A 26,800-nucleotide genomic window follows, 5' to 3' on the forward strand; every position below is an offset into this window, starting at 1 on the left:
CATGATAAGAAGTTCAAGCAGAAAGATTTTGCTTTGCTTGTTCTTTAGTCAAAGCAGTGAGCCCTGATGGGTTGCTCAGGGAAACCTGTGGGATAACAACACTTCCTTTGGTTAATTTCCCATGTACTTAAATTGGGAAACACTTGACCCAAAGTGACCAGAACTTTCTGAGATGGGAAAGATATAATTAAGTTTTTCAGGCTTTGTTTGTTTTGGAAGGATTTTTATTATTTATTTGTTACATTTATTTACCGCCTGTCTCGCTGTGGGGCTACTCTAGGCAGCGTACAACGGTAAAAACGGAGAAATGAAAAGAAGTGTGAACACAACACTAGCAAAGCAATGAAACAATAGAATAAGAAAACAATGAGAACACAGCTAAGTGAGAAGAAAAGATGGTTGGGAGGGAAAGCTGGAAGCAAGGGGAGTTAGGGTTTGCTATTAACCTAGTAGCCATCTTCACTGTGGTATTCCCCCATTTAGGTCCCGAGTGGGGAATTTTTTTTCATTGGGAAATGCTTTTATGGATGTAGGGAAACAACACTTTTTGATTGCTTTGTGCTCCTGATTGAATCAAGTGCTTAATGCTGAGCCTCTACCAATTTTACATTTTGTTTCAGGAGGAACACATGAAGCTCTCTGGCATTGCCTTGCACTAGAACAGGGGTCCCCCAAACTTGGCAGCTTTAAGACTTATGGACTTCAACTCCCAGAATTCTCCAGGCAGCTATGCTGGTTGGAAAATTCTGGGAGCTGAAGTCCACAAGTGTTAAAGTTGCCAAGTTTGGAGACCTCTGCACTAGAAATAAAGCCCACACTTTGGCAGTTGAAAAATTCTCAAGGGTTAAAATTTGGCAAAGAATTATAGACTGCATGAGACTTTTGTTATGGCTATGATTACCCTTGAACCTGTTTATGTTAAGCTCTGAGTGGAAAGTTACAATAGGCATGTGACCTGTACATTATGTGAGGTAGAGCAGGGAGTCTCCAAACTTGGCAACTTGGCTGGCTGAGGAATTCTGGGAATTGAAGTCTACAAGTTTTAATGTTGCCAAATTTGGAGACCCACGAGGCAGAGGATGGGCCAATGGTAGAATATGGTAAGTGTCCAAGGAAAGAATTTGATGGAAGGCAGGCAGCAAGATATAACAGAAAGAGAAGCTGGAGAGATGCAAAATAGCAGGACTGTGCACAACATAGCTATTTATAATAGCTATTTATGCAAAATAGCAGGACTGTGCATAATAAATTTAATGAGTTATAATAATAAAATAGCATAACACAAAAGAACAATATATAAATAAAAAAAATATAAATAAAAATAGCATAATGCAAAAGAACAAAAGTAAGAGAGGATAAGTAATATTGCCAGGCTCTGAAAGTATTCTTGAGAAGACAAAGGGGCATTATGGCAATAAATGTGGACACTTTTATGGACACTGCAAGTTTGTTTGCTGTTGTAAGAAAAAAAAAACCAGTAATGGAATCCCACACGTTAACTGAATTCCAACCCATATATAGTGATAAATATGCCTCAGTAAATAGTAGCCTGCCAGTTAGTTTTTCCCGTGTAAGTGTTCCCTTGCTGCTTTTGCCTCAACACGGGCCTTCTGTCATTGCCCTGCTGACCCCTGCCTCATCCTTTTGGTTTCTCTCTGGGTTCTCTCTCCTCATTCCTCTGCTTGCCCTTCAACCTTACAACCAAGAGAGCTTTGAGAGCTACAGTTTGGTCCACTTCTGATTTAGTTGTGCCTTTCTAATATTGGTATCCGCTTCTGAAGTGCTAAATGTTTTATAAGGATGTATTTTCAGATAGCAGCAGCAACCAGCTGATGTTTACCGACTAACAGAGTAGCTAGACTGGAAAATGGAGCAGGCCTTCCCGCACCCTTCTTGCCTCACAGAAGGTGGTGCTGTGAAACTGGCTTCTCGTGACTTAAATCATGCCAAACCAGAATGTGGGGATCTGATGTTTTTTTCCTTCTCTGGGGATTGATGGGAAGATGGTTAGCTTGCCTGTTTCTGATGACTCACAGGCCACACACTCTTGATATTCACAAGGACGACGTCACGAGAGAATGCAAAACATGTATTCTACGCCATGGTTTCTCTGCTCAAAGGTTTCCGCCTCCCCCCCCCAACGTTCTTTCTCCTCTTCTCCCCACTCCTGAACAGCGCGTCTGCCTGGATTGCAAAAAGAGCTTCTGCCCTTCCTGTGCGCACCAGCCCGAGAGTGGTCTCTGCCTCTGCCATCTCTGTGAGCGATTCCGAGCTACAGCTTTTCAGCGGGAGGAACTCATCAAAATGAAAGTGAAGGACTTGCGAGATTATCTGGAACTCCGGGAGATCTCCACGGAGATGTGCCGTGAGAAAGACGAGCTGGTGTGCTTGATCATCAGTCAGCAGCCCTCGGATCCCCAAAGGGAGAGGGCCGCCCAGGTTCCTCACTCAGTGCCAGTTTCTGTTGCACAGGAGGAGTGTGCAACGACGCCAGTTTCACTGAATTATTCTCCAGAGCAAATTTCCACCAATCCTGCCTTGCAGACTGAGGAGCATTTACAGGTACGGATGCCTTTGCTACCCTAGTCCAGGCACCAGGGTACTTATTTACATGTCTTAGCTCAAGGTCCTGTTGGCTGCTGTTGTCTGATGTGATGATGTTGCTTGAATGTGGAATTTGAAAAGAAGGGCTTAAGTAATGTAGCGGGAGAGGAAAATAGATAGCAATAGAACTTAGATTGCGCTTCTCAGTTTCCTGGATATTTTGCCATGTTCAAGAACCGTGCCATGGTCTTGAAACTCTTGCAGAGTGTGGAGATAGCAATGGTAATAGCACTTAACCTTATATACTGCTTCATAGTGCTTTACAGTCCTCTCTAAGTGGTTTACAGAGACAGTCTATTGCCCCCAACAACCTGGGCCTTCATTTTACCTTGGAAGGATGGAAGGCTGAGTCAACCTTGAGCCTGGTGAGATTCGACCTGCCAAATTGCAGGCAGCCAGCAGTTACCAGAAGTAGCCTGCAGTACTGCACTCTAACCACTGCGCCACTGTGGCTCAATGTAGAATGTGTACTTTGCATGCAGAACTCCCAGGTTCAGCCTCCTGCCATCTTCAATTAAGAGAAAGGTAATTTATAAGAGGCATTTGCTGTAACCCTGGAATACTTTAGACTGGCGGCTGGCAGGCCGGATGGGTCACACGTAGGCCATGCCCACCCTAGCTCCACAAAGTCATAAAATGTCACGTGATGGCAATGTGATGCAGTGAGTTTGACATCCATGCCTTAGATTTAATTTTGAAATGCTTTTTAAAATTGGGTGGGTCAGAGTCTCCAACATAGCCAAGTTTCTCTGATCCCTGTTGGATTTAAACACTACCTGTCTCCTGTTCTTAGAGCCGAAAGACTGGGAAAGGCTCTGCTGTGTCTACTTTTCATTTGAAAAGAATTAGTAATGGCAGAGATATGGGGAAGTTTAGCACTTCAGTATTGGGTGGATTCTGCCTCCCCCACCCCATCCTGCTTTTAGTTATACCAACTAAAAAATGTTTTTACACTTCTAAGAGAAAATAGTGCAAAATCATCTCCCATCCTGGGAATGAGATGCGAGCAGTTTTGAGAAGTCATGAAGAAATTATGTTTTCGTCCAGTGTTTAGTCTTAACTGAGTATATATTTGTGTTTGTATTATCTGCACAAAATTGCTTCCCCCTCCATAAAATACCTGTCCAGTTTTTATGGGTTTATTATTGTGAAGGCCCATTGCCAACTGAAGGGGAGAAGCTTGAGTTGAGCTTAGAACTTCCCTACAGAAGTCCTTTAACTTCCTTTTTACTTTTCCAGAGAGTAGATGACATAGAAGTTAATTTTCCTATGCCAAATGCAGGAAGGGAATTACAACCTTTATAATTAAAGATACCCTCCTCCATTTGCCCAGGTCATGACAAAAGTTTTTCACATTCTGCAACTCCTCCCATCCTCCCAATTTTAGTTAAAATGAGTTTCTTCTGTTCTGACCTTGTCATGGTGGGTTTTTTTGGTGGCTTGAACACACACGCATGTGGCTGGATGTCTTTTAGTCAGGGAATCCTAAATAGGCAGGTCTTCCTTCTTTTCAGACTGTGGTATGGGAAATGCACGGCTGACCTTCTAGAGAGAAAGGCATGTGTGGGGCTTTGGTATTGTGTCATAAAAAAAATGCCTTGCATTCTCCATGATGTCATGTTGTGTCACAATGGAAGGCAGCAGAGCAGAGCCAGGCTTTCATAGCACGTCTCTTGCTAGCTCCCTACAGCTCCATCATGACTGTCCTGGCTCTGCTTCCTTGGAGATACCACCCAAAGGCTTTCCTACGTGAGCCAAGGCAGTCCTAACAGGGCTTAGCCAACAACAAGGTGAGGATCTCAAAGCAACATTCCTTGTCCAGTTTTGAAGCATTGTGGATGGTTTGGCTTCTCACTATTGCCTGCGCATTTTCTTGGTCTCTGGATGAGCCCTTGAGGGAGCCACTAAGTGAAGGCCAGTTGAAGGGAAGCCTCTCCCCAGCCTCCTTCCCAAATCTTCTGAACCGTTCAGTTACACTTTTTCTTCTTAGGCCAATGGGCATGTGCTGCCGAGCCAGGACGATATGGCAGAAGTTGAGAGTGCAGTGCAAAACCTGCCTGAGGAAGAGACACAGGTAAGGGAAGGTCACGGCCTGCTTTTCAGGGAGGAGAGGTCGAAAAGGGGAAGGCTTCGCCTTGCAACGGCTGATAACAACCTGGGTCAACACTCTAGTGCAGTGCTAACGGCGGTTATCAGAAATGGATGAAGTCCTTTATGTGCAGAGAATGCTATGGAAATAACGACCTGCTTTGAAATGAAAAGAACTGCAATTCTCTAGGGGATTTACCGATTTTGGAGAATGGAGACTTGATAATAGAGAACATCTGTAGCTCAGGGATGAATTGTGGGGTCCTTGGTGCTTTATGAGCATGGTTGCTTTCTTGCAGAAGTTTCATTACCAAACTAGGTAACAACATCAGTGCCAGCATTGAGCTGGAAAAGGTAGGATCTGCTCAAGGATTCTTTTATGTGACTTAAAAAAAACCCCACACCCCTCATTAGCTTAATTCTAGCAGCAGGATCAGCTACGCAGCACTTAAACTGCCCTCTTCAGACATTCCAGTACTCCCCTGAATTCTTGCTCCCTATTTGCTGAACCCCCAACAATGGAGCATATTCTGTGCTGCCCTGATTTCAAAATACCAGGTATGTCCATTTACTGACATAGACCGTTGTATAAATTGTACCTTTTTTTTTTTAGCCAATATTGACCCTCAAAGCAAGTCAAATTTTTACCATGTGATAGACTAACATGGGATTTTTTGTTATTGATTTATTTATCAATTTCTAGACCACTCAACTCCAAAATGACTTTGGAAGGGAAGGAAACTTCACAAAATTAAAAGAAATATTACATAAAATAACACCCGTACATAAAACATTAATCATCTGTGGGAACAACAAATCATCCTGGGAAAATCCCCCCAAAAGTCTGCAGGAAAATCCTCCACCCCGTTTTCCTACCGATCACAGAATACCTCCTCCCCCTCTCCCTGAGAACTAGTGGTCCGCGGGATTTAAAATTATGAGTTTGGTGGTCCTTGAGGTCCAAAAGGTTGGCGACCCGTGTTCTAGATGATAGGAGCAGTGGCAAGAGTCTTTCCTTCAGAAAGGGTCCCATCAGATAATGTGGCACTATCTACAGGCAGTCCTCGATCTACGACCAAAATTGAGCCCAACATTGATGTTTGAAAGTGGAATATTCATTAAGTGAGTTTTATGACCTTTCTTGCCACAGTTGTTATGTGAACCATTGTAGTTCTTAAGTTAGTTAACATGGTTGGTAAGTGAACCTGGTTTCCCCATTGACTTCGCTTGTCAGAAGTTCGCAGAAGGGGAATCACATGACGACGGGATACTGCAACAACCGCCATAATCATATGAGTCGCGTGCCAAGCATCTGAATTTTGATCACGTGACCATGGGGATGCTGCAAAAAGGTCATGTCACTTTTTTCAGTGCATTGTAACTTTGAACAGTCACTAAATGAACTGTTGTAAGTTGAGGACTGCCTTTATGAGAGTTGCTGATTATGTTGGGACACACAGGATGGAACGTCCTTGTGGGAGATGGGCAAGTCCTCATTTGTGAGCATTGAGCAGAACGAAGAGATTGTTGTTACGGCTTACTGTTGTGTTGTTGTTCTGTTTACTGCTTACTGTTATTTTCTGTTGTAGCTTTAATTTAAAAAAAAAATTCAAAAAGTTGTGTTTAACTTTGGTTGCTTGACTTCATTCCTGTGATGAATGTTTGTTTCATTTGTTCTATTTCAGTCCACTGATTCAGAAGATAACCTAGTTACGGGACGGAGGGCATCTCTCTCTGATCTTACAAGCCTGAGAGATATTGATGCCCTCTCGGTAAGGCAGTTGAAAGAGATCCTGGCTCGCAACTTTGTTAACTACAAGGGCTGTTGTGAGAAATGGGAGCTAATGGAGAGGGTGACCCGCCTTTACAAAGAGAAGGACCTCCAGCAGCTGGGTATGAAATTCCTTCCTTCATTGTTTTCAATTTGCATATATTAATGACAGTTCAGTGCGATTATTTGGAGTTTAAAATTACAGGGGTCCTATGGAGGAATCAGTTCCTTGGTCGATTTGTGTTCATTGACATGGAGAGAGCATTGGCACCGGAACAGTAGCTATGTTTATACAACATGCTTAACCACGTGAAACAATCTGGTGGATGCTTTTGTACGTCTGCTAGATTTAAATCTGATAAGCTTGGTTAATATTAACCTTCAATAGGTTTTCATGGTGTAAAACTTCTGCTTTTGTAATTTAACTTAATAATTTAAATATAGTGGAAAATCAGAAGAAGAATTCATTGTTCAGGTTCAGGCTGTGGCCTGAATGCAACCGGTGCTTCTTTGGGTTTTTTCAATATTTCACTCTGTTGCCTCTTGACCAGACAGAATGCTAAAGGTTTGTTTCTCCTTTGACTGACACAAATACAATAATAACCTGTGTTTTCCTTCTCCCAACTAACATTTTCCACCTTTTATCCAATCCCTTTAAAAAGTGGAAAGTGGAAAGATTGAAAGGAGGGTGACGGTTGGGAGAGATTAATTGACAGTCCATTATTTTTTCTTGCATTTTGTGGCAAACATCTCAAGCTCATGCTTTTTCTTTTCTTTTCTTTTCTCATTCAGTTTCAGATACTGATGATCAAACTGGTAAGCATGTTCTTTTTTTTTTTTGTCTTCTCAACATTGTAAGCTGCAACTATTTAAATAGGAACAGTTACTGTCTTCAAGGAAAATTGGTAGTCTTAAATCAATATAATTTGGTTTCTTTATTTGAGCCAATGAATGTATGTATGCTTTAGTATTTGTGCTGGTACCCCCACCCCTCAACAGAGTCATGTGTAAATGCATTTTATGTACATTAATATTGTGGACTTTTGTATTGGGGGGATGGAAAACCTTAAAGTGTTTCGTGAAAGCTCCAGAAATTACTTTAGATGGACCACTTTTTCTCTCCCTATGGAGCAGTTCAAAATTATAGGGCAAATGCACAGGAATTAGTATGATAGCATTTTAGACATAAGAAAAAAACAAATGCTTGATGCTCCTGGCATTACTGAATTAATTCATTGTCTAAATTCACACGGTACATTGAGCCATAGATTAACAGGCTAGTTTTCCATAACATAGTAAGTCTCAAAAAAATCAAACTGCATGAACTGTAGATCAATGAAACAGGCTGCCATAGGAAGTAATGAGTTCTCTTGTGCCAGAGGTCATCAAACCGAGGCTGAAGGATCATCTGTCTAGGATGCAGAAGGTGGATCTCGTACTAGGCAGAGGATTGAATTAAACTTCCATTGTACATTATTTTATGAACTTTATCAAGATCAGCTCTAATGGAGCTTAGTATGCTGCATGAGTTCATCTTTAGTGGACATGGTTAAGCATGTCTTATATAAGCCCACATGCTGCTCTGTTTCCTGGGTATATGGCCATGTTCAAGAACTGTGCCATAGCCTTGAAACTCTTGCAGAATGTGGAGATAGCAATAGCACTTAGACTTCTATACTGCTTCACAGCCGTCTCTAAGTGGTTTACAGAATCAGCCTGTTGTCCCCAACAATCTGGGTCCTCATTTTACCCACCTCAGAAGGATGGAAAGCTGAGTCAACCTTGAGCCTGGTGAGATTCCAACTACCAAATTGCAGGCAGCCAGAAGCCAGCAGAAGTAGCCTGAGATAGTCACAAAAGAAAAATACATGGAAAAGGAGAGGCATTTGTCATGCATATTCTTACCCACCTTTGTTCTGAAGGGGGAAAGACATGCTGAGGAGCAGGGGTGCACCTAGGACAGGGGTGTCAAACTCTATTTCATTGAAGGTCGCATCAGGGTTGTGTTTGACCTGGGGGAGGTGGACGTGGCCAGGGTGGGCATGGCCTGCTTGACATCACTCGTATTGGGGCCCCCGAGTGCTCTGCCAGCGAAAATGGAGCTCCTGAGCTCCATTTTTACTGGCAGAGGCACCATGGGCTGGTCCTTTGCTATTTCTAGGGTGACCCCATGGGCCAGATCTAAGCACCCCGCAGGCGGGTTCCAGCCCGCGAGCCTTGAGTTCGACACCTCTGACCTAGGAGAAAGATAATTGGAAAATAAAGAGAGCAGACAGAAACTTGACTTGGTAGCACGCAATCTTTCCTAAACCGCTAGGTAGGGACAGAGGAGTGGCATCACAAATGGGGTACACTTTATTACCCTGTTTTTGATGTTTTATATGAATCGAATCCAGTCACTCCTTATTTCTCTTGCTTCCTGCCAGAAATTTTAGTCTCCCTCTTCTCTTCTTGTCGTTCCAGCTCCATCTGGTAATGCCACCCTCCCTGGTTCTGAAGAAAATCTCTGCAAAATCTGTATGGACTCCATCATTGATTGTGTCTTATTGGAGTGTGGCCACATGGTGACTTGCACAAAGTGTGGGAAACGTATGAATGAGTGTCCCATCTGCCGGCAATACGTGATAAGAGCTGTCCACGTTTTCAGGATTTAAGAGCACAGGAAGCAGGACTAATGTTCTTCCACCGTGACAGAGAGCACCAGTCCCAGAGCTACCCAGTCCCCGTTCTTAAGAAGCCCACAGATAGGTGAGATGAAGGATGGAGGGCTGCGAAGACTTGAGCTGTGATTGGCTGCCTACCCCGACTAATACTGTGCATTATACCACAGTGCCTGGAGAGCTGGACATCCTCAGTAGATCTAGAAAGCAACATGCCTTTTCTTTCTTTGTCTGCTTTTGACAGGGCATAAAGAAACTCTTGATGTTTCCAAGACATTGAGGCTCTTCCCCTCTGGAGTAAATAAACAAGGTGATCTAAAGAGGAAGAGAGATTTGCTTCTCTCAATTCTCCTTTCTCTTTGACTAAATCCTTGAAGGGGAGAGTATATAGTCCTTTTTTTTGGATATGTATTTTTTTTAAAGGAAAAAAACTTTAGCTTATTAGCTAGCCTTGCGGGTCAGGCTGAAAGTTGTCTCTTCTACTGCCTTGGATTCTTGTACAGTCTGTGTCCTACCGCAGTGGCCACGGTGACATATCTACAGATGAAGGGGGGTTGTAGGTGAGAGGATTTATAATGATGAAGATGAAATTTTGCCAGATTGTAGCCGAATGAGTATCTCAGGGATACCTTTTATGTTTTTTGTTTGTTTATAATTTTGTCATGATCAAAATGCGGTGTGGCCTTTAAGAAAATTAAGTTGCATTTTAAGTGATTTATTTTGTATTATCATTGGGGGAAACTCTTAACATTTGTTCTGGATTTTGCTTATGGAATTAGCATTTGGGATAATAAGGAGGAACCAGTTGTGTTTTTAAAGGCCATTGTCAGATCATAAACTACATTAGGGCCTATCTTTGACAAAGGATCCTCTTCATTTCACTCTTTTGTTAGCATTTGTTGCCTTTCTGCTATAGTATTTCATACTGAGATGAACAGATGTCCAGATTGCTTTTTGTAGAAGTTCCACTACTTGATTTTTTTTGAAGTACCTATTTTGCCTTTAAATGCCAAGTGTTGGCATTTCATTTGCTTCTGTTGTAAAAAAAAATCACCTGCTCTTTAATCACTCTTCAGTGAAGCGCTGAAGTGAAGAAATTGAATACATGGGGTCAGAATGGGTCTTTTCATTAGTAAAAGGAGGCTGCTGAAGATGGAGGGTCTTTTGCCATGTTCTTCTGAAACTATTTTTTGGGTGACTATGCAAATGGGTTTAGCTATCAGACTGCAGTTCATGAATTCCCATGAATCTTGGACTGAATCCTCCTTTTACAACTGACAGAGGACTGTTTTAAGAAGAACCATGGAAAAACGGTAATCAGTAATTTTAAAAAAATGGTTTGGAAGAAATCCAGGAGAACCATTTAGTTGTTTACATACTATCTTCTTCCAAGGGCATTTCAGAAAGACAGTTTTTCTCTCCATGTTGTATAAAAGCCTTAAGAAACGTGACACTTTCATATCAGCTGCTTCCTTCACTATTGTGTTTTAATTCCCAGTCAGTCCAAGTGCTTTCTTAAATTTTGGCTGTTTCTCAAATTGTTAAATGCCTTGCAAGTTGAAGATGCCTTAGTTTGCCTTAAGCCAACAGTACATAGTCTGTATCTTCCAGATGTTTTGTACTGCAGTTCTTTTTAGCCTTAGCAGCAAGGGAATTGCATTTCAGAACATAAGCACACTATCTCTGCCTTAAGTTCTGAGGTGTGTGTAAACTAAGAGTAACAGGCAATTTGCTTATAGGTTGCATCAACGGGTAGATAAGTTTTATTGTGGAAAGGTTGATCACAAATCTTTCCTCCCCTTCTGTGGAATTCCACAGGCGTTCAAAAGAAAGGGTTTTTTTTTAGAAATCAGTTTGCACATGCAGCATCTATTACCTTCTCCTTTGTTACAGTTTCCAAAGATCTAGTCTCAAAATTGCACTATTGGGAATGGCAATATCCCAAATGCCTGGCACATTAACCCTGGTCCTTGTTAACCTTTGTTCCACCTGCTTTTTTATAAACGCTTTTGATAACAATTTGCGAGATATAATCCCTACATGTATATCTGTAACCTCTGCAACCAGTACATAGTTTGTGAATAGTAAAAAAAGTTTTTTGGGGGTGTGTGCTTCAGTGCATTTCTAAACAACAGGGATTGGCTGTGTATAAAGCCAATGTGGGAAACAATTTGCAACCCATTTAGGATGGTGGGTGACGGGATTTTTTTTTTAAATGTAGGAATCTTAAAACTTCAGTTAATGTTAGAAATGTTATTTCAGTCACTGCTGTTTGGCTCTTAAATTTCTTTTCCCCCTTTTAGGAAGGACTTTTTAAACTTTACATTCCAATAGGGAGCATGTTATTAATGAATGAAGGGAACATTGTGAACATTAGATGTTGATCATGCCTAAAAGAAAATTGCTGGTACAGGTAATAGTGGGAAAAGAGGTAGGAACCTGAAGAAAGGAAATACCCAAGTCTATCTGTTGTAAAATTCAATGTGAACAGGGGTGGTGACTTAACAAGTTAGACATGGCTGCTCTTCCCAAAGGGTTGGGCTATTCTGATCTTCCCCACTAATGAGAAAAAAAGAGTTGGGACAGCAATAATGTTCCAATAATGGGTAAAACAAGTAGCTTATTTCCTTCTTTCTTGGAATCACCTGTGTAATGAAATTCCCACTGCCACCCTATTTTGATTTAAAGTTTGGTATTTTCCATGACTGTGATTTGAATTTTGGTGAAGCGAAACCTTCTCCATAGCGATGCTGCTTTGTGACTTAAGACTGCTGCTGCTGCACTAAACTATGGAGGATTTCTGTTGTTCTGCCAGAAAAATTAATATAGCAATGTATGCTTGTCTGAACAGTGGGAAAGTTAATTTTGACTGTGAGAAGCTGTGTTTCAACAGGTCTCACTAGCACAGAGTTCTGCTTTATAATTTTATAATAAAATGGAAATGTGTTATTAAATTATACTCTTTTCTTTTTAAACAAAGAGTATGTTTCAAGTTTAATGTGTGTTACTTGATACTTGGCAAAATAGTGTTTAGACTAAATAATGAAAACTATCCTTTTGTTTGATCATGTCTTGATGGCATAAGTTTGAACCAGAGTCTGTTGTGTCTGACATGTAAATGAAACTCCCAAGAGGCATTCAACCATCCACCTACCTGTTCCTTTCATTATTTGTAAAGAGCGGTTTAAAATTCCCTTTGGCCATTTTCCTGCAGGTTGCAGGTGGGTTATTTGTACCAACTTGCCTTTGCAGCCCTCAGTTGAAAAACTAAACCTTGTTTTGAGTTCCATTATCTCTGACAGAACGCTCAAAACAGTATGGAATGAAGTGCTCCATTTTGTCCTAAATTTGGGGGGGAAATTTGGTTTTCAGTTCAGAAGATTTCACAACTCCTGCAAAACATTTCAGTTTTAACTACCAGTAGCACTGGTGAATGTGAACTTCCATGAAAAATCGGCTGTTAAGGTGATCTGTTCCACTGCTTTAAGGGGTCTCAGGTCAGGAAATTCTTCCTTATTTTGAGTTTGGATATTCCTCTGAAATCTTCCATTCATTGATTTTTGTGCTACCTCTGGGAGCTCCAGAGAATAAACCCGCAATCTTCCCTGAGACAACACTGGAAGATTGGTATCATGTTTTCCTTTAGTCTTCGCCTCTTTAGGTTGAACATGCCCAGTTCTTGTAAACATTCTTCATGGGATTTAGCCTCCAAGACAATTTTCTCAGTTGCTTTTCTCTGCACCATTTCAGTTTCTTTTGTGTCCTCCTTGGATCATGACAGTGCAGCATTTCACGTGTGGTCTCACCAAATGCAGCGTCAAGTAGAGCCCTTATGTCCAGTGATCATGACATGGTACCTCTGAGGATACAGCCCAAGTTTGTATTAGCGCTTTCAGCAGCTAAACACACATTGCTGTTGGCTCATGTTAACCTGTTGTCTACCAAAGGGGTCTCCAACCTTGGCAACTTTAAGACTTTAAGCTTTGCTGGCTGAGGAATTCTGCGAATTGAAGTCCATAAGTCTTAAAGTTGCCACGGTTGGAGACCCCGGTCTACTAGGATTCTGGGATTCTTCTCACAAGTACTACTGCTGAACCAGGTACCAGCTATTTTGTACCTAAGCATATAGCTTTTCCTGAGTCTAGAACCCTACACAGATAGCCCTCACTTAACCATTCATTCAGTGATCATTTGAAGTTATGATTGAGCCAAACAAATTACCAAACCAACTAGTCCGTCAAATTACAAGTGTCTTGGGAATTACATGACTGAAATTCAGCCTCTTGGCAGCCCAGCTGCACTTACGATTGCACCGTATGCTTTAACTCCTTCCATCCACTTCCTCATCTCTGCCCTTTTGGGCACCCTACAGTCTGCTGCCCGCACAAGGTGTCACAAAAGGACCAGCAGCTGTCTCTGCCAAGCCTGCCACATTAGCAGAGGGAGGAGGAAGAAGACGGTGAAGGTCAGCTGGGGATGGTGAGGATGGATGGCAGCAGAGAGCAGAATGGTCAAAAGCAGAGACGGAAGAGAGAGGTGGGGGAATTGAAGGAGAGGTGAGCGTGATAGGGCAGCAAAGACTCATCTGCAGAACAGAGCTCACTGAACCCAGCTGGGGAAGCAGTAGCAGGATGGAGCCTGCAGTTCTCACATGGCAAGAGAAGCACGAGGTTCTTGCCCAACGAAGACAACCGGGACTGCCAGAACTACCATCGCTAAGTAGTGTAGTCACATGCTATTTCACCTAACAACAGCTTTGCTGAGTGATGGAAATTCTGATTAGGTTCATTAACCAGGGTCTATCACAGGGGTGTCAAACTTGCGATGTCACCTCACGTGTCGTATCACAACTTTTTTCCTTCACTAAACCAGGGTGGGATGGGGTGGGCGTGATCAGCAAATGATGCATCTGGCCTGTGACTTTGACACCCCTGGTTGATTTATATATCTTGGCACTGAACTGCAATTCGTAGGATAGGATCCTATGTTCAAGTCTATCACTATCCTTGAACCTGTCTTTTGAGGGTTAGGAATTTCCAGCTTTGGGTCACCTCAAATTTGATAAGCATCCTTTCTGTGATTTTATCGAAGTCATGGAAATACTGAGCATTAGACCCAGGAAAGAACCCTCAGGAACCCCTGATTCCAGATTGACATCGTACTGTTAAAAGATCATGTGGCAGGCAGATATGGTCATCCAACCCTGCATATCTGTCTGGTAATGAGACCATCCATCCATTAAACATTCTATCAAAAATAAGCAGCTTTTCACTTCAAACAAAATATAACAGATAAAAATGCATGCTAGTAACTTCTCTAAAAACTTCCAGACGCAAAGAAGGCTAAAATAAACTGTCACGTAGTGAAGGGCTGAGAAATAGAAACAAAATAGAAACACATGGTTATGTAGTGCCAAACTGATCTTTAAAAAGTTATATACAAAATTTTTGCACAACATTATGTTATGGAGAACCGATTTATGGCACATGAGATGTGGAGTCCTTGGTGTTCTCTAAGCTTGATAGTTTTCTTGCAGACGTTTCATTAACCAGCTAGATAACATCAGTGCTATCACTGAGTGAAAATTAGGAAAGGGAGCTTCCAGATAAGGTTTTATTCTTATTTTTCATTAAAAAAAAACCCTACACATTAAAAACAAGTGGAAATATTTTAAATTGATTGCTATTCAGTCATTTTTTTCATTAGGTGCTTGATTCATTCCAGACGGTGCTCATTTAATGGATGCAGTTAAGGAGTCTCTAATTTTAATCATTTCCCCTCCACTGGAGCTATTTTCTTACAGCAGATAATCTAGCACGGAGTCACCAGTCTTCTCTTTCGGATGCATTCCCAAATCCACTCGGGGGACACATGCTTAGCAGCTGGGTTGTCTTCCATCCTCTCCATCACGTGTGTTGCTGAAGTGGCCTCATACTCTTGAACCAGGTCTCCATCATAGGCTATGAAATAACGCTTGAGTTTCCTGAAACCCTCCACGGAAGGGGGAAGATAAAGTTTAACCCCAGTGAAGACGTCCAGTAGCATCTGCTGTTTCGAGGTAGGAAACATACGAGAGGATGATGAATAGTCAACGAGAATTATGTTCTTAAAAAGTTCTAATTCAGAAGGAACCAGGGCTGTGGCAATCTATTAAGAGAAATGTACCTCAGCATTTAGGGGCTGTGTGTACACAAGATCAGGTCTGTGGAAGATTCTGGAACAACTACCTTTCCGTGAAAATGCTAAGCTTGGTTAGAATTATCCTAGGGCTTTATTCTTGCTTTGCATGCTGTGGAAACACAGACTATAAGGTAGTCCTTGACTTACGACCACAATTGAGGCCAAAATTTCTGCGGCTAAGCAAGACAGTTAATAGCAATAGCACTTAGACTTATACACCGCTTTACAGCCCTCTCTAGGCGGTTTACAGAATCAGCATATTGCCCCCACCAATTTGGGTCCTCATTTTACCCATCTCGGAAGTGAGGTTTGTCCCATTTTATGACCTTACTTTCCACAGTTGTTAAGCAAATCACTGCAGTTGTTAATACCATAGTTAAAATGACTCTTGACTTTGCTTGTCAGAAGGTCACAAAAAGTGGCCACATGACTGCAGGGCATTGCAACCGTCACAAATAAATGCCAGTAGCCAAGCGACTGAATTTCGATCACATGGCCGTGGGAATGCTGCAATGGTCCTGTGAAAAACGGGTTATAATTTACTTTTTTTTTCAATGCCATTGTAACTTCCAGCAGTCATTAAACGAATGCTTGTAAACTGAGGATTACCTATACTGCTGCCTGAGCCCAGATTATTTTAGTGAAGCGATGAAGTTTGTGTGTGAATGCAGTTCGTGACAAAATGTAGTTCTGTAGCGACTTAGGAAACAATTTTAAAAAGCAAGGGAATAATTCAAGAACCTTGCTTTACTTCAAGAAAAGGAAACGGTAAATGAGAGCCCAATTTGTAATGCATTAAGTGTTCTTTGATAGCCACTAGGGAAAAAATAAGCAGTCTCCCACCCTACCCCAAAATAAGATGGAGAACCATCCTTCTGGCAATAGCAGTCAAGGATGCACTGTGTTAATGAGATGCTTGTTAAAATGTGAAATGGTTGCATCCAGTGTCTTTTCTCCCTCTCTTCCCACATCCCAGAGAATTTTTCCACAGAAAGGGGTGAGGGGATGCACTTGTATAGGAGTGCAAAGCTTACCTAAATTCAAATTAATCGACCAATTGGGTTTTTTGTGCTTTTTTCTTCTTCATTTAAGTGAAAAGGTTTAAAAATATGTGACAAGTAGTTAGTAGTAGTCTGGTTTACTGCAGTCATTTAATGGCTAAATCTGAGACGGTGTTTTGAGAGTGTGTTACTAGGTCTCAAATAGGGCCTGGTGTCCTCACTACCTTCCACTGCACGAGAGAGAACTGCTCTGGTAGCTCTCCAGTTCAGCTTCTCTGTAAGGAAAACAATAGTTGTGCTGAAGAACTCATAGTTTTGTAATGGGCACAGGGTGCTTGAAAAAGCCAACCATCTCCTTGCCAAGGGTAGGTAGTTCAATATTGTTTTCTAACAAGGAGGAAGGAGAAGTAGCCCAAAAGACGCTTTTGGGAGCTTTCCGCTCTGTTCTCAGCATATCCTCAATTGGTGATTGGCAACAGATTATCTTTTAATGGAGAGAAATGCAATTCAGTTATATTAGCCAAACGTTGATGAGACAATACTGTCCAACTCTATTGTAAAACCATTCCAATTTCTGCAATGCAGACTACATTTCCTCAAGAAATAGCTGAAGCTAAAGAGAACTTTGAAAAGGCAGACTGGCTACTATAGGTATTCTTCAAGTTACAACCGTTCGTTCAGCAACCGTTTGAAATTACGAGGATACTGAGTGAAGGGACGTAAGGACTTGTACCTAAAGTTACAGCCATTGCAGTTCCCCCCGGATGAAAGTCCAGATGCGTGGCTGTCTGCCCACACTGAGACTGCAGGAACGCTGCAATTCTCCTCACCCACCTATCTCTTTCCCCATCTGACCATCCCACCCGTGCATGCAAAGCTGTTGCACCCCATCACACCCAGGAGGCCCAAGCTTGCTCCCTTGCCCACCGGGTCTAGGAGGCCTTGACTAGTTACAATTCCACAGCATTGTCCCACTTAGCCGTGCCGTTCTTCTGCTGATGGGCGCACCCAGCCTATGTGAGGCAGGGCTGCCTTCCCACCAAGGTGGCCTTGCCCCAGTCTTTAAGCAGGCCCTATTCTTCCAATCTTAAGGGACACGGTGGCTCAGTGGCTAAGACGCTGAGCTTGTCGATCAGAAAGGTCAGCAGTTCGGCAATTCGAATCCCTAGCACCATGTGACGGAGTGAATTCCCGTTACTTGTCCCAGCTTCTGCCAACCTAGCAGTTCAAAAGCATGTAAAAATGCAAGTAGAAAAATAGGGAGCACTTTGGTGGGAAGGTGACAGCGTTCTGTGCGCCTTCGGCATTTAGTCATACCGGCCAGATGACCACAAAGACCTCTTCAGACAGCGCTGGCTCTTCGGCTTTGTAACGGAGATGACCAGCGCCCCCTAGAGCCGGAAACGACTAGCACATATGTGCGAGGGGGACCTTTACCTTTACCTTATTCTTGCAATTATTTGGAAGGCTGCTTCTCAAAATTGTGTAACAGACACCCTGGGCCTGGTGGGAAGCAGCCATGGAAAGTTTCCACATGCTGGTGGACCCTGAAGTCTGTGCCAAGCTCCCAGTGCCTGCTCCATTTCCCTCAGACACCCATGTGCTCCTTACCTCAGACTCTCTACTTACCGACCTGAGAGACTGCTTATGACCATGACTGGGAGTATCAAGACTGTGGTCGTTGAGCAAAATGGTTACATGACAACTCACTTAATGATTCTTTTGCTCAACAACCTGAGATTCTGGTCCCAATTGTGGCAGCAAGTTGAGGACTACCTGTAATATGAAATGCTTGGGAACTGGAACAGATTCAAGTAACATTTACTTGGGGTGTGAAATTCAGTTCTCCATCCTTACAAAAAGCTTAGAATATATAGTATAGATGACAAGGAGGTTCACAGAATTTTTAAATTTATTTACATTGAGATTCTTACCTTTCTTTTGTCCACCTCCATCTCAGGTGCTTTTCTTTTTTCTCCTCGCTTTCCCTCAGTTTTCTTCGGTGGAGATTTATCTACCACTTTGCTGGCTAAGGAGAGGGGGAAAAAAACTTTCTACATCAGTGCTAAGGAGATGGCAAAAAAAAACCAAACACCCCACACACACTGATGAATGGATTCATATAAGGAAGACAATCTTGCCTATGCAAATATAGACAATGGTCACCTTCGGACAGGCTCTGCAGCCATTCCTGCTGACTGAGGTTATATTTGAAAATAACAAAGCTTTTAGTTCTGATTTTATAGCTTGTTTCATCGTAGGATTCAAAGTTGGTAACAGGTAATTGTTTCTGCAATGACTGGAATGTTGTATGTACCTTCTCACACTGACCACCAAAAGCAACCTGAGGAAAACCTCATCTTTATATCGTACCCAAGAGCATTTTGAACATTGGTAGCACAAATCAAAACAGAATTTGATTCAGTTTCTAACGGACCAAAGTTGCCCATGAGAAGTGAATTCTCATTGTTGAAGGCAGGGAATGGGCCAAATTTTTTTAAAGCTTCCAAAATATATAGCGGTAATTAGCCCCGCATATCTAGCAAACAAGTACTAAAACAATAGTTTTATCACCACTGATTTAATAGATTTGCTAAGCACATGGCAATTTAAATAGTAACCATAAAAAACATGTTTCAATTGGAAAGAAGGTGTTGCAGTGTTTACATTTTTGGAGGAAATCACTGTGCACATGTAGTACATAGCAATTACTTCAAAAATTCTGGTCCTCGCAACCATAAATCCTCTCTGAGAACTCTACAGAACAAGGTCTTACTAGAAGAAATCTAACTTGGGGGAGGGGGGGGGGAGAGTAAAAATGAATCCCTGGAGAAGTTGTACTACATTTTCTCCACTGCTTACCTTCAGGCTTCTTAGCTTTCACAGGGGACTTCTTGGAATGCTGTTTTGCAGCCTTCTGAGGAGAAGATAACTTGGGCTGGCCATCAGTTTCTCCACTGCTGCCTGCTGTGGAGTTCTCTTCTTCTGCAGCAACTACCAAGAAGTCTGATTTTTCTTTAGATATTTGGTACAGCTCCTGCATAAAAGCCAGAGAGTTCCATGAAATGGGGGAAAAAAAACTTTGTAGCAAGTCCTTCTAAAACTTCTCACTTCTACCTGCAAGATACAATTCAGATTCTTCTGGAACAAACAGGACAATAGGCAACTGGTAAATTATTCCCAACAAAACCTCCTGAGTTAACAAATGGCACAGATTCCAGATTAATGTGCATGAGAGAAGTCTGGGGTTATTAAAAGCTTCAATTTGTTGTCTTTTTCTCAATGTGTACATACTAAGTTTTTAACTACTATTGACTATTTTCTCTGGAAACAGAATTTAGATGCGTTCATCAAGCCAGCCTCTTCCAGACAGATGGGTTTGAATTATCCTAACGGAAGGTTGTGCAAAAGCTGATCTACAAGGTCAAATGTGAATCAGACTGATCCACCAACTCTGGATCCCATTACCCCATGTCTTCACCCCTATGCTTTTCAAAGAATTCACCGCTGCAACATAGAGGGCAGTGGACTTTCCCATTTGAGGAACCCAGAAACCTACCGAGAGACCCATTCCTACATTTCATGGCTTAAAAACACTAAACAACACTTCCTTTCCTATTCCTCATCCTTAGCACGGCCACTGAAAAACGAAGGCATCTTATCGCTCTCTTGGCTAAGTAAGAGACTCGGGTTCTTTTTCAGAAGATACTCTGAGGTAATGGGAGTGGAGACGTTCTCAATGACAAGATGTAAGCCACAGAGGAAAAAGATGAATCGTGTGTGCTGGTACTCGGAGCAGATTGACAAGAAGACGGAATGCTATGATGAAGGAGGAGAGCTGGAATGGAGGGAGGGAGGGGGAGAGAGAGAGAATGCAGAAATGCTGAGAATTATATTTCATAGATAGTGATCACAGTATACCATGTTCAGAATATATATAGGGTGAGAAGAATACTGAACTGTATGACGAAGGAGGAGAGCTGGGATATATATATTATGCAGAAATGCTGAGAATTATATTTTGCAGATAACAGACCACAGTATGGTATGTTCAGAATATATAGGGTGGCTATACCCGTAAAACAAGTGACTCACCCTGAGTTGTGGGAGGGTAGTGGAGGTAGTCCAATCTTTGTCATCCCGGATACGAGTACACCGGGGGAAGCGGATTGAGATCCCATCAGCTGTGTGGGCCTCTGCTTTAGAGAATTCAGCGCCTGTGATCTCCCAGACTGGTGCTGCCTAAGACAAATGGTAACAATTGTGGGGCGGAAAATCCTCCTTGCCAAGGAACCGAGAGATGGGAGTACCGTGTGGAGCACCATGAGTGATGTGGCGTCCTTGGTGCTCTCTGAGCTTGATTGTTTACTTGCCGATGTTTCATTACTCACCTAGATAACATCATTGCGATCACCTGGTTGGATAATGAAATGTTTGCAAGCAAATAACGAAGCTCAGAAAGCCCCAAGGACTCAATGGTTTTAACAACGAGCCACATATATATCTTCTTTTACTGGAACCATGAGTAATTGCGGTCCATCAGTTCCATACATGCTTTTATGTTTTTCATTAATTTCAAGAGGCAGGCACACAACTGAGCGTTTTGGATTGTGTGAGATCAATTTGAACTATCGTATTAGATAATTTAGTAGCTAGCCAATCAGAAGAATCCATGAAGAGTCCTGAATTAATAACTAAATTAACTCAAGTTGTTGGATTTGTTTGGCAAAAAAAACCCTTTTTATGTCATTAAAATATTGGATCAATTTGGAAGCATCCAATTTGGCTTTAATCAGTTCAAATATATTTTTTCATTAGGACATTCAACTGAATCACCTTTGGACTGATTTTTTGCATAATCCTAACAGTGTACCAAAGGACATTTAGGGTATTAAGTCCAAAATAAAATATTCTTAACAGACTGTATCTTCTTGAATATCTTTCAAGGCAGTTAACTATCTAGTATATAAAAACAGGACTTTAATGCAATGTTTGCCTAGAGTGAATCTGGTCCAGAATACTACAGTGCGAGACTTGCTACAATTACATTCTATTTTGTTTTTGTTTTTAATTTCTAATCCTTATGGCTGTGTGAGTTGTATGAATATACAGTATAATACCTTCTACAAGGTCCGGTTTCCTATGCCCACTTTTTCCTGGCTTTTCATAAATGGATTGGTTTGCATCTGCTACTAGCATTCTTCCATGATTTTCCTGCCTACACATTCAGAAATCTTGAGAGGTCAGTGGTGGTATCCCACCAGTTCAGCCGAACCAGTAGTATATTAAAAAAAAAAGCCTCCAGATCAGCTGAGAGGAGGAAAAAAAATCGCTCCCACCCAGCCCTGCACTTTTCTCTTCTTTATCCTGTCAGCGGATTGGCGCTGCAGGCCTCAGCTGGTGTGAGAAAAGCTGCACGCGCACGTTAGGTGTGTGCGCACACACACCCGATCACCGAAGCGGTAGTGGAACCAGTAGGATCCCACTGCTGTTAGAGGTGTATTGCTCTCCAAACTTCCTCCATAATTTGGAGAGATGAATTTTGTAGCAAAATGAAATAACAAGAAAAATGTGAGGGAACAAAGGTCCAAATTTTCCTGGATTGCAGTGGATTTCTAGTGGATTTCCTTCCATGGGATTGGAATGATTTCCAGCCATGCTGCTGATTTCATTTCAGCAATTCAGCTGCCTCAGATGCCTGCAAACCAGTTTAAAAGGGCCTCTCCCAGGAAGGGTTCATGGCAGGGAAACCGCTTTTGCATGGGAAACTCCCACTCCCATGAGACATTTTACCTTTGGGTCTGGAACAATGAAATCCGGGTAATAATTCTTATTAATCTTTAACCAGTCTGGAATTTTACTGGGATCCTAGACAATGGAAGATAAAGAGGCATCCATCAATTTAGCCCATTATTAAGGGATGGGAAATACTTTAATAACGATTAAAGGAATGGGCGTTGGTTCTTACCTGACACGCCATTTCTCTGGAGCCGTGAGGATCATCCAGAGAGTGGGAGGTGCTTCAGTCTGCGTCGTTGTAGGCTGAGCTTAATTACTGAGGATTGCTCCGCCCTTCACCACGTGGCTGCCTTGCAATCCCCAGTTTACGCAAGTCGAGTGAAGAGAAGATCTTGCTCTCATCTTACTATGCTAAAGGGTTTATTGGCGAAACAAGACCCCACCAGATGGAAAACTTAATAAGGGTGGGGCTGGATGATCCTCACGGCTCCAGAGAAATGGCGTGTCAGGTAAGAACCAACGCCCATTCTCCTGGGAGCCGTTCGGATCATCCAGAGAGTGGGACTTACCAAAGCTTGGCTGTCCCTACGGGAGGGAGTCCGTCTGGTCCTGCAATCTCTGCGGTTCCGTGAGGACTCGCTGGAGGACTCGTCTACCAAACGAAGCCTCCGCCGGAAGCAAATATGTCGATCTTATAATATCTAATAAAGGAGATGGGGAGGCCCAAGTGGCCGCCCGACAAGCGTCAGCAATTGGAACCTGGGTGGCCCAAGTAGCCGGTAGCAGCACTTCTGGTGGAGTGTGCCGTTATTCCGCTGGGAATGGGCAGGGCCTGGGACAGGTAAGCTTGGGAAATAGTAGCTCTAATCCAGCGGCCGATGGTTTGGGGGACACTTTGTGGCCCTAACGATTTGGGCTGAAAGGAAAGGAATAGGGATTCGGATCTCCTGAAGGGCTGGGTACGTTAATGTAAATGTAGAGGGCCCGTCTTACGTCTAGGGTATGCCAAGGCTTCTCCCTTTCCCGCGAGGATTGGGGCAGAAGTTCGGAAGTGTGAGTTCCTGTGCCCTGTGGAAGGCTGAGTTGACCTTGGGCAAGAAGGTAGGATCCGGCCGGAGAACTACCCGGTCAGCATGGAAGATGCAAGGTCCTTCCTCACCGACAAGGCCGCTATCTCTGATATTCAGCGAGCAAGTTGGCCACCAGAAACACAACCTTGAATGTTAGGAACTGGAGAGTGGGTTCCCTGAGCGGCTCAAAGGGTGTTTGGTAAGGGCCACAAGGACCTTATTGAGGTCCCAAGTGGGGTATCTGTGAACTGATGGGAACACAGGTAGTGGCTCCCCTGAGGAATGCCCTAATGCGAGGGTGGAGGGAAAGGGACCCCAGATTGCCACAAGCAATGACGGTTGAAAGGGCTGCGACCTGACGCCTCAGGGTGTTCGGAGAAAGACCCTTCCTCAGACCCTCTGGAGGAATTCCAACACTTGAGCTATGGATGGTGAAAGCGGGTTGACCTGGAAACCCTGGCACTACTTGCAGAAACTATTCCAAGTGGCATTAAAGATTCGGGCTGTGGAGGGTCGCCTGGCGCTAGGATGGTATCAATAACCTAGTCGAAACTGCTCCTTTCTTTACGCTCCCGCTCAACCTCCAAACAGCTCGCTGGAGCCACTGCGGGTCCGGGTGCTGGAGGACCCTGAGAAAGGAATCCTGTTCGGAGGAATTTCCCAGGGAGGGGCCATCGATAGGTTGCGGAGGTCCGCGAACCATGGGCGCCTGGGCCAGTAGAGTGCCATCAGAATCAGTTCTGCTGTCTCGGAGATGAACTTCTGGATGGCCCTGAGTACCAGGGCTACGGGAGGAGAGCATATAGAAGCCCTGTGGGCCAGGGGCAACGGAGGCGTTGTAGTTCTCGGCCCCGTGGGAGGGTACCTTGAGAAAAACCTGGGGAGTTGAGTGTTGAGGGGGATGCGAGGAGGTCCACTGGCGGAGGCCGAACAGCCCGGTCGCCTCCCTAAACAGTGACGGGTGAGGCGCCACGGACTGGTCCCCGTGGTCCTGCTCAACCAGTCTGCTTGGGTGTTTAAGTCCCTGAGATGTGCTCGGCTTTGAGAGAGGAGTGCGCTCCCCAACGGCAGAGGCGCTCGGCCTCTCATCAAGCGGATGGACTGGAGTGCCCTTGCCGGTTGACAAGGGCCTTGGCGGTGATGTTGTCCGTAAGTATAGGACATGACCGCCCACGTACCTGAGGGAGGAAGGGCGTAGGCCCAGGTGGATGGCGGAGTTCCAACCAGTTTATACTGCATGCCGTTCTACCTGAGACCATCTGCCCTGTGTCAAGGCGAGTGGATGTGCGCCCCCTTCGGACAGGCTGGCGTCTGTGGTGAGGTGATGCGTCGGGGCTTCTTGAGGCCATGTCCCTGTTGATGGCGGGACTGGTCCACCAGAGGAGAGACGTGAGGACCTTTGAAGGCACCTTGACCGTGGCCTTTGAATTGCTACTGCTGGACCGTTGGAGCGAAGCAGGAACCACTGTAGGGACCTGGTATGTAACCGGGCCCAGGAAGCGATGGAAATACATGAGACCATTTACCTAGTAGCTTAGACAGATCCAAAAAGTGTTACCCTTATTGACGTCTGATGTGTGTGATGGTTTCCTGAATGCAAGGAATCTTTCCGAGGAAGGAAACCTTTCCCGAACTGAGTCAATGACGGCCCCCAAGTGGGTGATCCGTGTAGAAGGTAACAGTTGGCTCTTTTTCCAGTTACCGGAAACCTATGGCCTTGGAGGGCAGAGAGGGTAGCTCTGACATCCTTCTCTGCTTGAGTCTGGAGTGGGACAGGATGAGGATGTCATCCAGGTAACAATGGAGACGAACCGGGAGGTTCCTGAGGTGGGTCGCCAGAGCCACGAGGACCCTAGTGAAGGTCCTCGGGTTAGAGCCATCCCAAAGGGAATGGCCACATATTGGAAGTGGTGGTGGTTGTAGTAGAATCTGAGGAATATGGAATGGGAGGGCCGGATTGGAATGTGGAGATACGCCTCTGAAGGTCTATAGAGGCTAGCCAATCCCCTGTCTGATGCCCAGGAGAATGGACTGCAGGGTGTGCATCTTAAACCTGCGGTAAATCAGGTAGCGGTTGAGGCGTTTCAGGTCTAGAATAGCCCTCCATCCTCCTGAGGATTTGGGGACCACGAAGAGGTGAGAGTGAAACCCTGCCCCGCTGGATGGTGGGACGGGTTGTATGGCCTGTATGCTAAAGAGATGCTGAATGGCTGAATCCATTAAGTTGCGTTTAGTGGGGTCCCTCGAGGGGGATGCCATAAAGAAGTCAGGGGTGCGCTGGAATTGAAGCGAGACCAAGTCTGATGGAGTCCTGGACCCCGGCATCGGAAGTGGAGGAATCCCATCGGTCAGCGAAATGCTTGAGGCGTCCGCCGATGGGAAGGAGGGACGAGGTCTATCTGGTGCGCCGGAAGGGCTACCCTCCGGAGCCCCTGAAGGGACGTCTGTAGCTGCCGCCCCTCCTGTTCCTGTCACCTGGATCGGCTCGATCCTGGGGCTGGAGTGGCCGGAAGGAGGGAGTCTCGGATACCTGGGCTGGAAAGATGACTGGTAGAAGGGTCGGGAGGGACCTCTCCGAAAGGGCTGGGGGTCTTGACTCTGACCTCCGAAAAAGGGGGAAGAAATTTTTCTTACTTCGGGGTTCGGATAGCAATGGCTCCAGGGCGGCACCAAAGAGTCTGTCCCTCTTAATGGGGGCAGTGGCCAGCTTAACCTTGTTTTTATGTCCGCCTGCCAATGCTTGAGCCAGAGCAGGCGGCGAGCTGTAACGTGAGAGGATATCGCTCGGGCGGAGGACTTCACGCGTGGTAGGTGGCGTCGGCCGAGAATTCTGCTGCGGCCGTCAACTTTGCGATTTCCTGATGTGCCCTTTGTGTTAGAGGGGGAACATGCTGTTTCACTTGGCGGAGCCACCGGATCGAGGACCTGGTGAAAGGGAAGCGGCCATGGCGATCTAATGGCCCAGGTGTCGGCCTGATGAGTCCTACGTAAGGCCAGTTCGGACCTTTTGTCCTCGGGTTTGGGCTTCCAGGGGGTCACTGGAAGAGGACGAGGATACTGAACCAACGAAGGGCTTGTCTACCTCGGGAGTGTTAAGCAAGTTGCAAAAGCTCAGCTCGAGGTTAAAGAACCTCTTGTCCTGGCTGGATGGGCAGGGGAAGCTCTTGTAGAGTCAATTGGTCTGAAACTAGGTCGTGGAATATGGGTGGGGCCGAATAACCTTCGCCTCCACCACGGGCTGCCTAAAAATGGCGTCCTCTTGTCCCTCTGCCGGGCGGGAGAGCCGGAGAGGACTGAACCGACAGGCCAGAAATGTTCTTGGCCTTAAAGAGTAGTGATTAAGCATGTGTGGCTTGAACAAACCCAGAAGGTGGGTTGATCGGGAGTGAGGCCCTCGTCCCTCGGACATGTCTCCTTCTATCGGGCCTATCTCCGATAGGGAGTTTCTGTGTAGACCCCCATTCAAGATCCTCCTCCTCCCGAACCTATCCAGGTCCTCTATAGCCTCCTCCATTTCCCCTTCTGGGAGGGGCTGTCCCCCCATAAAGGTACCTGACCATGGATAGGGTCCAATCTGGCGAGGACCTGACTGATGGCAAGTCGTGTTGGGCGCCATCGAGAGGGGACCGGACCTGTACATCTGTTGAATGCCCTCTGCTATCCCTGGCGGATAGCCCGTTCCATCCA

At 44.4% G+C, this 26,800-nt stretch overlaps 2 protein-coding genes across 6 annotated transcripts in view; one reads left to right on the plus strand and one right to left on the minus strand.

The window, feature by feature from the left end:
• The window catches only part of RFFL (ring finger and FYVE like domain containing E3 ubiquitin protein ligase), a 52,210-nt gene extending 40,108 nt beyond the window's left edge, over positions 1-12,102 (plus strand). For both annotated transcript variants that reach the window (XM_026672458.2, XM_087958233.1), the window contains exons 3-7: positions 2,176-2,562; positions 4,595-4,678; positions 6,378-6,585; positions 7,256-7,279; positions 8,927-12,102. In XM_026672458.2, the coding sequence (XP_026528243.1) occupies positions 2,176-2,562; positions 4,595-4,678; positions 6,378-6,585; positions 7,256-7,279; positions 8,927-9,117 (894 nt within the window). In that variant the 3' untranslated portion in view covers positions 9,118-12,102. The remainder of the gene's footprint in view (positions 1-2,175; positions 2,563-4,594; positions 4,679-6,377; positions 6,586-7,255; positions 7,280-8,926) is intronic.
• A 2,620-nt stretch (positions 12,103-14,722) lies between these two features.
• Positions 14,723-26,800, minus strand: part of LIG3 (DNA ligase 3) — a 34,924-nt gene continuing 22,846 nt past the window's right edge. For 3 of the 4 annotated variants that reach the window (XM_026672459.2, XM_087958258.1, XM_087958243.1), the window contains exons 16-20: positions 22,098-22,172; positions 20,400-20,546; positions 19,167-19,341; positions 18,239-18,333; positions 14,723-15,171 (exon numbers count right to left, since the gene is read on the minus strand). In XM_026672459.2, coding sequence (XP_026528244.2) covers positions 14,935-15,171; positions 18,239-18,333; positions 19,167-19,341; positions 20,400-20,546; positions 22,098-22,172 — 729 coding nt within the window. In that variant the 3' untranslated portion in view covers positions 14,723-14,934. The remainder of the gene's footprint in view (positions 15,172-18,238; positions 18,334-19,166; positions 19,342-20,399; positions 20,547-22,097; positions 22,173-26,800) is intronic. The other variant, XM_087958249.1, reaches the window with a different exon arrangement.

The sequence above is a fragment of the Notechis scutatus genome, chromosome 1 (assembly GCF_049901735.1).
Source record: "Notechis scutatus isolate UNSWTSFEM ecotype Mainland chromosome 1, rNotScu1.2, whole genome shotgun sequence".
Classification (NCBI taxonomy): Eukaryota; Metazoa; Chordata; class Lepidosauria; order Squamata; family Elapidae; genus Notechis; species Notechis scutatus.